Source organism: Protobothrops mucrosquamatus, unplaced genomic scaffold (genome assembly GCF_001527695.2).
Source record: "Protobothrops mucrosquamatus isolate PMUCROS unplaced genomic scaffold, P.Mucros_1.0 scaffold_224, whole genome shotgun sequence".
Lineage (NCBI taxonomy): Eukaryota > Metazoa > Chordata > Lepidosauria > Squamata > Viperidae > Protobothrops > Protobothrops mucrosquamatus.
This window is the reverse complement of record NW_015386300.1, coordinates 979,096-992,525: the sequence shown is the minus strand read 5'-3', so window position 1 is coordinate 992,525 and position 13,430 is coordinate 979,096. Positions and strand designations below refer to the sequence as shown.

Genomic DNA, 13,430 nt, shown 5'->3' with positions numbered 1-13,430 from the left:
AAAAAATGAAGATCTAAAAAACAGCAGTACAAATATAAAAAAAAACCTTATTAGTGCACTAATGATGTTGCCTAGTTTGGTAATGAAATGTCTGCAAGAGAATCACCAAACTCAGCTTGTAGATACTCTTCAAGGATACACCCATATAGATTACAGAAATCCCATCTGGAGATGACTAGGACATGAATGACTATAGGCAGTCTGATCCAGGAATGGGCACAATTGATGCATAAGATGTTGTGCAAAGGCCCTCTTAGCCATGATGGCCATCTGCTGCTTAATCAGGAGTTGTGTATCTAGAAGTACCCCCAGATTGTGCACTGGGTCTGTTTGGAGTAGTGCAACCCCCTCCATTACTAATGATGGCATAATCTGTGAGTCAGTGGGCCCCTCCAAAATAGCCATTCAGTTTTTCCAGAGTTCAGCTGAAGCTTATTATTCTCCATCTAAATCTACACAGCCTCCAGGCATTGGCATAAGACATTTATGGCATTGCTTAATTTGCTGAGGGAGAGACATATAGGTGGGTATCACAACAGATGACCTCACCATGCTCATTAAAAAGGAGAGGAGAGGGACTTCCGGTTTTGCACAGTAGTGATCGGTCGTTGGCTTGCGGATTCTCTGCACCCCCGTGGCTAATTTCACCCTGCCAGGGGACCCGAAATGGGTCTAAGTCATCGCCCTGGAGAGGAAACGAAGAAAGAAGAGTGCTCTAGCGATTCTGGAATGGCTGCGACCGTTCCATTCGACTTTGGGAAAGTCTTCTAACCCGACAGGAGAAAGGCTGGCCGTATTGCACTGACCAGCCCAAGCTGCTTGCATCCAAAGTCCAAAAGCACTAACCAGCACAACTGTGAACAGCATGCTTGAAACTGGGTGAGGAATTTGATCTTCTCTTTTCTATTTTACATTTAATTTCCTGGAAAAGATCCCCAAGAAGCAAAATACCTCTGAAAGGGAAGGAGGGGGATTTCTGCCCCACCCTTATACTAACAAAAGCAGCGAATTAATCTTTTTATGGAGGATCAAAATACATGGAAGTGAAATAAATATAAAACCTGAAACTTAAAACTTAAATCTGGATAAATCTAAAATTGTTTTAATGGTTAAGACTCTCATTTCAGAGATAATTGTTCATTTTGGAAATTGAAAAACAAATAGTTGCTGACACCTAGTGGCAGATGAAGACTATGACAGCTATGACTTTAATATAAGACTTGGCAAAATCTGGGAAAAGCTGATCTATGTGACCTTCAAAACTTTAACAACAAAGAACAGCTGTGACAAAAAAAGACAATAATCTGGGCGGTAGACAAAGAGAAAATTATAAATTTCAGGAAAAAATCTTTTTTTGAACTATTTGGATTACAAATATCTTTCTAATTGGGACTAAAGCTATTTACAGAGGAAAGGAAGGGAGAGGAAAACTCAAATTCTTGGCTATCATGGATCAGAGACATGTAGAAAGAACATATCAAGAAAACATAAATACATCACAGGAGGGGATATATAGTATACTGCAACTAATTCAAACAACAATGACTTTAAACCACAAAGAAATCCAAAACAACTTTGAAAATATAAATCAATCTATTTCCAAGTTAACTCCAACAAAAAAATTCCCAGAAAACAACAACAGAAAAGGAGCAGATAAACAGATAAATGGATATAGAATTGAGAATAGAGACTTAAAGATGGAACTTAACAAAACAAGGAAACATGATTTAATTCTAATGGAAAAAAATTCACAAGAATTGGAAAAAACAACTTATCCCTTAAGACTAGACTACAAAATAAATCTGAGGACAAGAAAACAGATTGGATAAAATATACTGTAGAGATGTCAGGAACATTGGAGAGAAAGGAAATGATAAGCGGAGAGAAAAAGAAAAACATTTTCAACAAACATGGAAAGGCAGAAGTCCTGTACAAAGACACTTCTCCTGATTTACTTTTTATATCTACAGCAACATTTATGAACATACAGAAAACCTTTTTGATTCAGCAAAATATATTGATTAAGAAAGACACTGGGCAAAAGAAAAAGACTAAAGTGGAAACTAAGAAAATAGATGATGGGACTTACCAGAGAGAATACTTAAAAAAGAAACATTTGTTTGAATATGGTTAAATAGAAAGGTTTTGGAATATATATGTCACTTTAAGAGGGATGAATTCTCTAAATATAATATAGTATGCTTTTTCTCTTTTTTCTCTTTCTTGATATGAGTAATATAAAAAAGTTGAAATGACTTGGATAACGGAAATGTTTTAGATATTTAAATGTGATTGAATTTAAGAAAATTACAATGGATACAAATGTTTTGAATAAGAGTTAAAGGACTAGATGACTAGATGTATTAAATAGAATGTTTAAAGATTAAACAGTTTTAATTATGATTAAAAAGAAGATTTAGGAAATAAATACGTATTAGCTTAGGAGGGATATATATATTTTAAGTAGCATGTTATTTTTTATGCTTCTTTACTCTTGCTTTTTTTTCTTTTTTTCTACTGTTTTATCTATTTCTTAAGAAATGTAAAAGTGTAAGATGGTTCATATGGAAAAATAGAGTTAAATTCTTAAATGTAATTAATTTTTGAGAAAATCTTAACCAGTAAGAATATCTAGAGTTTGGTGGGAGAAACAAATTAAAATAAGGACTGTAACAGAATCTATAAGAATTGTATTAACTCAATGTTTGCAAAAGACGATATTTTGGGAAAAGAGGAAATCAACTAAAACTATTATTGGATTATGGATTATAGAAATCAGTTGTTAGTGATTGTTTTACAAATGTAACCAAGACAACACACTGTTCACCAATTATTAAGTGATTTATGTTTTTTAAAAAATCTATAAAATATATTACAAAAAAGGAGAGGAGAGGAGAAAGCACTAATCCCTATAGCATCCCATATAGTGGAGGCCATGACTTCTCTTCTCCCATCAACATTATTTGAATTGACCCTGAAAGAGAGAGGTAAACAAGTGCAACGCCATAATGCCCACCCCACCCCAATCTAAAGGATACCATGATTGATGACATCAAAAGGTCAAGTAGGGTAAGGATGGATATATTATCCCTAAGTAAAACTGATGAAAAGGAAACTTCTGCATACAACATTTGATTAAGCTGTGGAATTCCATTACTGCAAGGAGAGGTAACAGCTACTAATTTGGCTGTCTTTAAAAGGAGTTTAGATAATTTCATGGGAAGCTGTTGAAGAGTCTTGGAATGCTACCTTTGTGTTGGTGAGATCATTTCTAGAAATACCAGTTGCAAGACATACTGTAATGGAGCCTGTTTATTACGGCCCTATAATGTGATGGTTGTAATACAGGTCAGTTGTGTGGCCGACCCAATTTTACTGTGGTCATAAAGCAAATGGTACTGTCACTAAATGAATCAACGGTTCACTTATGGGCACAGTTTTGTTGAAAACTGGACGTAAGTGTTGATTTTCTGCAAAAGTAATGTAAAATGTCACGTGACCATGGAGTGCTGCAAATAAGCATAAATGCATCTGTGTTGTCAAGCATTTAAAACGTGGTCATGTGACTGCGGGGAGGGTCTGACCATCAGAACTTCTAATCTGAATCAAAGTTACAGAATAACAGAGTTGGAAAGACCTTGGAGGTCTTCTAGTCCAATCCCCTACTCAAGCAGGAGACCGTATACCATTCCAGACAAGTAGTCTCTTCTTAAAAGTCACCTACAACTTCTGGAGGCAAGCCGTTCCACTGATTAATTGTTCTCACTGTTAGGAAATTTCTCCTTAGTTCTAGGTTGCTTCTCTCCTTGATTAATTTCCATCCATTATTTCTTGTCTTGACTTCTGGTGCTTTGGAAAATAGATTGACTCACTCTTCTTTGTGTAAGTCCCCTTTTTCAGGTTGGTCATAGCTTGGAACGATCACTAAGCAACTGGTCATAACTCTATGACTACCTGTAACTGATTAGTTACTAAGAGACTCAGTATTGAATTAAGATGGGCTGTTATTACATATTTGTATATACCTAATTTTTAGTATTAGTGCGGAATGATGATAGTAAGATAAGGTATTGATATTTCCTCAGAAGATATTTAATATTATTATGCAATTATAAATCCTGTTTATTTTATACACTGGGAAGAAATTATCATTTCATGTGTCATAAGCAATGCTGGTAAGTAAGGCTTACAGCACTTACTCTAGGACAAGGGTCCCCAACCTGTGGGCCATGGCCCACTACCAAGCCATGGCCTATTTGCAACCGGGCCACGTGAGTGGAAGGTGGTGCGTGCGCAGCCGCACTCATGAGAGCGGCAGGTGCTGGAACTCAGAGCCCCACTCTCAAAGTGGCGGACGTCGGTGCTTGCAGCCCATTCACACAAATGAACCTGTCGCTCAAGCATGCCTGCCCCACACCCCCAAAGCCTTCTTCTCTTCCATCCCTCCCCCTTGGACCGGGTTGCCAATCCGGAAAGGTTGGGGAATGCTGCTCTAGGAAAAATATGCATCTGCAGTGTAGGAGCTAAACACATGTTTAAGCATAACTGCTTGTTTCTAAGATAATGGCAGTTTTGGAAACTCATGCAGTAACTAGAAACGACATACTGCAATGTGAATACCGATTCCCCTTTCTTTCTCACTTTATAGCAAATTGCCTGAGGGTGCATCTTGCGTTGTATTAATAAATGGAGACCATGTGTTACCTTAAAGAATGTATTTTCTAAACTGAAATGAAATAGCCTGCAACTAAGGAAAATATATATGTAGATTTCTAGTAAATAAACAGTTTTTTTTTTACTTTTTCAAAGTTTATGTAACTACTGTAAAAAGTCAGTAAACCATCTTGTTAACAATTACTCTTCCCCGTATTTTTTACATTGTAGTTTTAGCAGCCTTTTTTTCTCAATTACTCAAGGCAGACTTTAAGTTAATGCATTTGTATAGTTCTTGTGCCTCTCTTGTGAGCTGATGAGATTGCTTCCAGAGTATTTTTTAGGAATGCTAATTGGACACATGGGCCTCCTTTTAAATAAGGATCGTGATGAAGCTTTGCAATATGCCAGCTTTCTACTTCATAAAAATTCTTTTAATTTAAAATAAATGGGTCAAAGCATAGGATGTGTCAACAAACCATGTCGACAAATCCCATATTGGGAATTCAGCCTATATCTTAATTCTGTATAGGCATGTAAATGAATAAATATCTGTCTATTCAGATCTTTAAAAAATAGCATTTCCTCTTAGAACCATATGATCAATATAATTCTGAACTCCATGGTCAATCATTAGGGTTACCTCTTAATCAAGATGTTACTAAAACCAAGTGATCAGAGAAGATTATCTGACTTTAGGCTGAAGATGTTAAATCTGCTTAATTAGAGGCTTAAGATTCAATGAAAGGAAACTGCATATCTCTGCTTTCTGCTAGGTATAATGTTCAGATCATCTACTAAGCTCTGGGCTATGAAATGTGTCTTCAGTTCTTAAAAGAATAAGAGAAACCATTTTTGTACAGTTTATCATAATACAGAGGGAAATATTGAATATGCAGACATTGAAATACACTATAGCTGACATGTTCAGCTCTGTGCCTAGTTTTGGTTATCATGACCAAGTGTTGATTTGAACTTGATTAGTTGGTTCATGGAGATGCTAATGATCAGTCTGTGTTAGTGTGTTTAAAGTAAAACAAAATTTTAAAATGCTAGTCTTACAAAATAGTTTCTTTGGATTATCACTCTTAATAGGACCTCCCAACTAGACTACTCTTTTAGGGCAGATAGACAACTTCCAAACCAAAAAAAACCCCCACTGGTTAATAGCTGCTTTTAAAAGCCTATAGATCCATTTGGAACCCAGTGCATTATTTGAAACAAAATTAAATCTGGAGGCTGATACTTTGTTTTACAGTATGTCTTTTGAAGTCCAGATGGAGGAAGTTAGGTGAATAATTTTACTTCCTGGGGCCCTGCTTCCTTCGGTGTTTCCTATTGTTGATGACTACCTCTAATGGCTGTATTTTTATATGCAGGTTGTACCAAAGATCAAGCCTCATAGGCCAATTACAAAGTTGTATTAATATTTTTAGGGAAAATATTATTGTACTTAGAAATGTTCAGAGATCATGTGTCAAATATATGTGTTTGGGAGAAAATTGCAGCCAGTTTGAATATTTAATATAATTTATATAATTTTCAATGAAGCCTGAGTTTTGATGCAGTCTATGTATTCAGACCAACTGCTAGATTGCTAACTTGAGTTAGCTTTAGGAATGTTATTTTGATTTGTGCTACTATATTTACTTCTCATCCATGTGTAGACACCATCCAGAGTTGCCTTTTACTTTCCTTTTTAAAGGAGGTTCCACAATTAGAGTTTGACTTACAACCATTGGAAATATGATGGTGCTGAACAAATAGTTACTATGGTCTTCAGAGTTCTTGCTGTCACACACAATCATGTGGTCACGTGATCACAGTCTGGGTGCTTGGAAACCAGTTTGCACTTAAAATCAGTTGCAGCATTTACAGTCTTCTCTGCTGGCTTGCTTACTGACTTTGGTTAGGAGAAGCTGGTGAGAAGTCACCTCACCTAATGACTGTGGGATTCATGCTTTACAACCACATTGCTTAGCAGCGGAAATTCTTGCTCCAGTTGCCATTGTAAATTAAGGGCTACCTGTATATGGCTTGCAGCTTTTAGATGTTGTTTATTCTTTGTATCTGCCAGTGCACAGAAACTACTAAGCATTATTTCTGTTTTTTATTATTTCTGTCTTAAGAATTCAGATAATTAGTAATTAAGAATATAGCTTTCCAGTTTTGGACTGCTTTTACTTGTCTCCCCACTTCATAATGTCAAAAAAATTCTTTTCTTCAACCATCATAAGTTTTAATATAATTTTAATATTCTACTATACCCTGCCTCTGCTATTATGAAAAGTTCTATTTCAGACTTCCCTTGATTCATGAACGTGAAATGTTTGCAGTGTTTGGACCATTCCACAGTGCTTTCAATAATTATAGTTGCATTGTTATACATATAATTAGTTTATTGATGTGAAAACAAGTTTGATTTTTTTAATAGCTGGTGCACAAAAGCATTTGTCTGGATTGATGCTTTGGAGGGGCAAGGGGTAGAAATAAGTAATTCTCTGACAGTATTGTTTTTATTTCAGGAACTTAGTGATTTGGCTCGTGACCCACCAGCTCAGTGTTCTGCAGGCCCTGTTGGAGATGACAGTAAGTTGTTAATAATAAATACTGGTTCTTTTAAACAGGTCCTTGTAAACCAATATGGTTTGTTCTTTGTGGGGGAGGAGAAAAACATTTAAATAACAGTTTTTTCTTTTTTCTCTTCCCTTCTCAATCTGTCATTCAGTGTTTCATTGGCAAGCTACAATTATGGGTCCTGTAAGTACTTCAGTTTATTAACATTCATTCTAAAGTCAGCTATTCAAACATTCCAAAAAACACATTATTGTTATGTTCTTTTTGTGGTATAAAGTTTACAGGTTTTGGCATGTTTTCATTGGACTACTTAATTTAAATTGTCCTGTTTTTCTCATTGTGCATACTTTAGAACAGTGATTCCCAACCTTTTCTATACCCCACATCCCTAGAATGCTTCTGATATATTCTCGCACCCCTTACAAAAGTTCAAAACAAATTATGCATATTACACTATAATTTTGAAACTTCTAAACCCAAGTTTTTGCACCCCCTGGAATATCATCTTGCACCCCCGGGGGGGGAGCACCCCGGTTGGGAATCCCTGCTTTAATGATCTTTGATTTACAATTTTCATGGAAACACTTTTGTTTAAGATTTTTACTTCTTAAAAACACTTTCAGTAAGATAGTTCCTCTATGTAACACTGTACCTGTGAAAAACAATATCATGGCTTCTTTTGGGGGCTTCATATATCATACTTTTTATTTAAGAAATTTTATTCTTTATGGCAAGTTTGCACATCATTATAAAATAAACTATTATGGCCAATAAATCAATATAATAGTACAGCTGAAACTGATCTGTTGGCTAGATTTAATATTCATGAAACAGTATTGACGCCAGCAAAGGCAGTCCATAAATGTCATTGCTGTCTTCTATACTATGTCAGAACATGTAGCAATATTCTTGAACATTTCCAGGACTGTTTATGCAGAAGGAAATGTTGAAGTCAGCCTATCATCAGGTGCATCCCATTGTTAATATTGTCAAAGTGTGCTTTTTAAGTGTTAGTATATGAGTCATTTTGCTGCAGGTAGTTTTACTTTTAGTTAGCTACTATAATTCTTCAGTGTCTCTTAAACTATAGTTCCTACAGAAATGTTTAACTTCTGAATTTTCTTCTTTGTCAGAATGACAGTCCATATCAAGGCGGTGTTTTCTTTTTGACAATTCATTTCCCCACAGACTACCCTTTCAAGCCACCTAAGGTAAGTAAAGATGGAAACTTACTTTAAAACATTGAATTTCTGCACGAATCGGCAAGTAATAGACTGTGACCATTGCTAAAGCATTTTGACTTGCCAAAGAGGCATAAAGAAATTGCTTCTTCATATCTATACACTGACTTACCCTTTGGATTATAGATCTATTACATTCAAATAATTACAGAATTAATTAAAATATATTTGCTTTATGATTGTAGCTGCAGTTACTGAACATGCTTTCAGGCCATTATAATATAGTTTGGTGACACATACAGATATCTGGGCTGTGATATACAATGTATTGTGGGTTTTTTTAACATAGCCAATTTTCACTGTTTTAGACTACTGACACTTCTATATTCTTTGAGTCTGTCATGTGGAACATCATTGTGAATTTTTCCTACCAGCCTGAGAATAAAACATTGTAAAAATAGTTCTGAAAGTTGAAAAGATATCTATTTCCAAATGATAAAAATTATAACAGTTTTATTTTGATACTTGCCCCAGAACTAAATAGCTCTCCCCTGCCCATGCAGTTTCAAGTACCAAACCTAGAGAAAGGTGATGTGATATAGCATACATTAGATTTTACACTAACCCTGAATATATTTCTAAGGAAACTGACAGAAAGAGTGATTTTTGTTAATTAGAAAAATAGCAGTTGTATAGAATTGAATTTACATACCTTGTAAGTACTCCACTTGTAGAATTACATTTCAAGCTATGTATATAAAAAATAAGTTTATATGAAGTCTAACAAGCAGACATTCTTCTCTTTGATACTGTTAAGCAGAATTGTGTATATTCTAAATATTGAGAACCAGTATTTTTAATCTGAAAAAGTTCAGTATATTGATTACAGATTGATCTCAATTTTTTAGGTTGCATTTACAACACGAATTTATCATCCAAATATTAACAGTAATGGCAGCATTTGTCTTGACATTCTAAGGTCACAGTGGTCTCCTGCTTTAACTATTTCTAAAGGTAAGCATATTTGGATGAATATTGACATTAGTTGATATTCTTGGGTTTTTTTGTATTTTATTGACAAAAAGCAGCTTGAATATATGCGTTTTATATTTAGACTATACAAAATTTGTCATTCCAGGAACAGAATATTCTAGAAAACTCCTGAATCTTTTGTTTCCTCCCAGATCATGTCATTCTAAGGGCAGGTTAGCAAATTGAAATGATTCAAAGTATTCTGGTTGAAAGAGCTATGTTTTGGTTTCGGACCACCCATGGAATTACCCTGCTTCTAGATTGAAGAATTAATTTTGGTAATTCTGAATTGTCCCTGGAATTTGGTTTGAAATGATTTGTTTTAGAGTATTCCAGAATGATCCTTTCCTATACTGACAAATTTTGAACATTCTTAATACTGTATGTACTAGGATTTGTCTTACTTTCCTTTCTATTTTAGCATGATATTTGACTGTTGTTTTGAGGCAATTACCCACCAGTACTTTTCCCAGCCATGCAATTGTCCCACAGATTTATCTCCATTTTCTCGGAAAAATATCCCAAAAATACTAATAGGAAGAGAGTAGTATAAAGTGTAATTCAATTCAAGGTATTTAGCTTCAATTGATGCTTGAAGTGTGCACTCACATGGTGAGACACTTGTGCTTTTTGTAGTTTCACTTTCCCATCATCATCATTGTTATTAATTTTATATAAGTGTTCCATATTGATGTTAAAAACTGCCAGTCCCTGTTGAAACAGAATAGATATCTCTAAGGGTTAAGGCTTAGAGTCATTAAAGAGGAGCTGAGTGGCTTCTTGCTAATTTTATTTTTTAGACCTATATGGCTTTAGATTATCAAGAAGCCAAGACAAAGAAAAAGAAGAATCTTGTTTTGCATACAGAGCAGTGAGTCATATGAGTTCACACTCAAACTATTTTCAAACTCAAAACTATTTATCAGAATATTCAGAATAGTATGGTGTAGGGATACATAGGGGCATGGCCAAACAAACTAAGTATAAAGTTTCTGGTGATCAAGTTAAGCTGTTTTTTTAAACTAGAGACAATCTTTTTGAAATAAAATAAATGGGACTGTATGTTCTACCTGCACATGCAGAAGTAAATAACTTGTTCTTTGAACTATTTACAATTTTCTATATGCTCTTTTCTATTTGTTTCAGTTCTCTTATCCATTTGTTCACTGTTATGTGATCCAAATCCAGATGATCCCCTAGTGCCAGAGATTGCGCGCATCTATAAAACAGACAGAGACAAGTAAGTATAACTTTGTCTTTAAAAAAAAAATGATGTGGTGAAATATGGCTAAAGAACAGTAGAGTCATTGCTGCTGTTTAAAACAGAATTGGATAAAATATTTTTGTTTTTTTAATTTGGACACTTCAGTAGCATGCTAGAATAGAATTTTTACACTGTGCAAAATATTGACATTACTTTCAAGTTTAAAATTGCTATTGAAAATTTATAAATGAGAACACTCTGGTAATAGTTTCGAGTTGGGGGAACAAAAGTTGTGCGCTACTTTGATAATTTAAATATTGCTTTCTGTTTCGAGTAAACTAAAATTATCTATTAGTAGTTCTGCTTTGTGTTAGCAATTAAATCTGCCCAGATAAATTTAATAGGGCTCTATTGGCTTGTCTGTGTTACTAAATATACTTATCTAATTAGGTACAATAGGTTAGCAAGAGAGTGGACAGAGAAATACGCTATGCTGTAGGGTAAGACTGCACTTCATGGTGCATTAATGATGTGGGGACTTCAGCACTTGAGTGCAGCATGCTTAAGGCACTGGATTAACTAACAAAAGATTGTTCAAGTCACTGAAATACAAAGTTTTAACTGCTTGATTGTATTCAGCGTGGGAGGCCTATCTTGCATGGCTAGATGAGAATAGTCAAAATATTTAAAAGTTTTGTAGATATTTCTTGGTTCTGGAAAAATCACTTAACTGGTAAGTATTTTGAGACCTATTCAGCACAAATGTGGCTCTACTTATAATTTAAATTATTTAGCAGATTAAATCCAGAAGTACAAAAGCCTATAGGCATGTATAGGTAGACACTAACATAATAACTGAGCATGTAAATTAGCACTGACTTGATTTCAGTGGAGTTCTGCACAGTTCTCTCACAATCCCTGCTTATGCGAGAGGCTGCTGTATTTAGTATCTAAGGGTTTGTGATGTTTGTGTGGAGTTTTGCTAGAAAGAATATCCACTTATACTTGCATATTACATTGTGATTTCTAATATGCAATACGGTGTATTTTTATATGCTATATCAAAATTGGCAGGTGAGCTTTGTCTAGAATACACTCCAAAACTTGTAAAATTGTGGAAAAAATATTATATTGATGGTTCTCACTCTTATCAACACTATCCAAATGACCAAGTGAATACTGAAGTTGATACCAGTTAGTAGAATTGAATCATAGGAAATTATAGGGATACTGCACACCAAGAATTCTGATTTCCTAGTTTTTATATTCTCTTTACAACTTTTAATCAAATAAATTGAGTAAACTCTTGCATTTTGGAAAGAGATTACTCAATTTATCCTAAAATTTTGAATAAGAACATGTACTAAGAAATCCACATAGATTTTTAGTTAATTTTTTAAAATTTGAATTTATTGAATGTTTTAAAGAGAATATAAAAACTTAATACAAATTATTATAGAATAAAACAAAGAAAAAGAAAAGACAAAAATTCAGAAAGAAAAAATGAAAAAATAAGCTTCTAATTTCCTACCCTATGATTATAAAAAAAGCTAACTTCTATCCTTTTTTCCTAATCTTCAAAACATAAGTCATAAGTGCATTTTTTTCTTCTGTTTCATGCAAAAATCTGCAAGGGATTTCCAGTCTACCATAACTATAGATACTATCTTTTCTCTAATCAACAAAATTAGTTTTATAATTTCTGCAAGCTCCATCAATGTCACAATCATTCCTCTCTTGTTCATGTGTTGAATCTTTGAGCATATGATAATTTCGCTGCAGTTGTCATATAGGAAAATGAAGTTTCACAGCATTTTTCTACTTGTCCATCAGTTCCAAAAGGAAAAAAAAAATCTGATTCAGTTGTGCATTAATCTTTAAAAACTTCTGAATCAGTGCATTTATTTATATCCAGAAAGTTTGGGTTTTTTCCCTTCATGTTGTTCACATTTCCAGAAAGCCAAGTAGATTTTCTTCATTGGTAACCATTTTCAAAATGATTTGAGGTGTTCCTGTTATTGACTTATATATTATTTCCATTTTAGAAACTAATTTTTTCCAGTTTTCATTGGAATACATTAAATATTTTGTAAAGTTAGTATAAATGATTATGTCCATGAGTCACTGCAAAGAACTATATGTCAGATCAAACCTTAGTTATAGACAAAGGCCAGCACAGAACTTTGTAATGTGTTACATTTTTATTGCTGGCTCTGGTTTTTCTGATACGTATCTATACATATATATGTATAAAATATATAATCTTTTAAAAAAGATTTAAACTTTTTTAAAAGTATTTTTCTTTTCTTTTCCAGGTACAACAGAATATCTCGGGAATGGACTCAGAAGTATGCCATGTGATGCTACCTTAAGTCAGAATAACCTGCATTATAGCTGGAATAAACTTTAAATTACTGTTCTTTTTTGATTTTCTTATCCGGCTGCTCCCCTATCAGACCTCATCTATTTTTTTTTTAAATTTACCTCTATCCATTCATGCACATGCTCATCTGAGAAGACTTTAGCTCTTCCAGCTTTGGACAATAACTGCTTTTTAGAATTTGTAAAGTAGTTATACAAGAACAATTGCCCAAGATTCAGAATTCTTTAAATGGAGCATGTGTGTTGTGGCCAATGTCTTCACTCTAACTTGGTTATGAGATTGAAATCATTCCTCACTGCTCTAACAGTCCTTCTGAAGAAATCACCCAAAGGGAGGGGAGATGGATGTTCAGTTTGCTCACATCACAGGAAATAGCATTGCTGTAGCATCATCCATCTTG

General features: G+C 34.3%; 1 protein-coding gene across 2 annotated transcripts in view; it reads left to right on the top strand.

The window, feature by feature from the left end:
• The window catches only part of UBE2D3 (ubiquitin conjugating enzyme E2 D3), a 30,716-nt gene extending 17,650 nt beyond the window's left edge, over positions 1 to 13,066 (top strand). Inside the window, exons 2-8 of one of the 2 annotated variants that reach the window (XM_015828392.1) lie at positions 7,179 to 7,242; positions 7,382 to 7,413; positions 8,364 to 8,441; positions 9,320 to 9,425; positions 10,590 to 10,683; positions 11,098 to 11,147; positions 12,963 to 13,066. In XM_015828392.1, coding sequence (XP_015683878.1) covers positions 7,179 to 7,242; positions 7,382 to 7,413; positions 8,364 to 8,441; positions 9,320 to 9,425; positions 10,590 to 10,683; positions 11,098 to 11,146 — 423 coding nt within the window. In that variant the 3' untranslated portion in view covers position 11,147; positions 12,963 to 13,066. The remainder of the gene's footprint in view (positions 1 to 7,178; positions 7,243 to 7,381; positions 7,414 to 8,363; positions 8,442 to 9,319; positions 9,426 to 10,589; positions 10,684 to 11,097; positions 11,148 to 12,962) is intronic. The other variant, XM_015828401.1, reaches the window with a different exon arrangement.
• Positions 13,067 to 13,430: the final 364 nt, after the last annotated feature.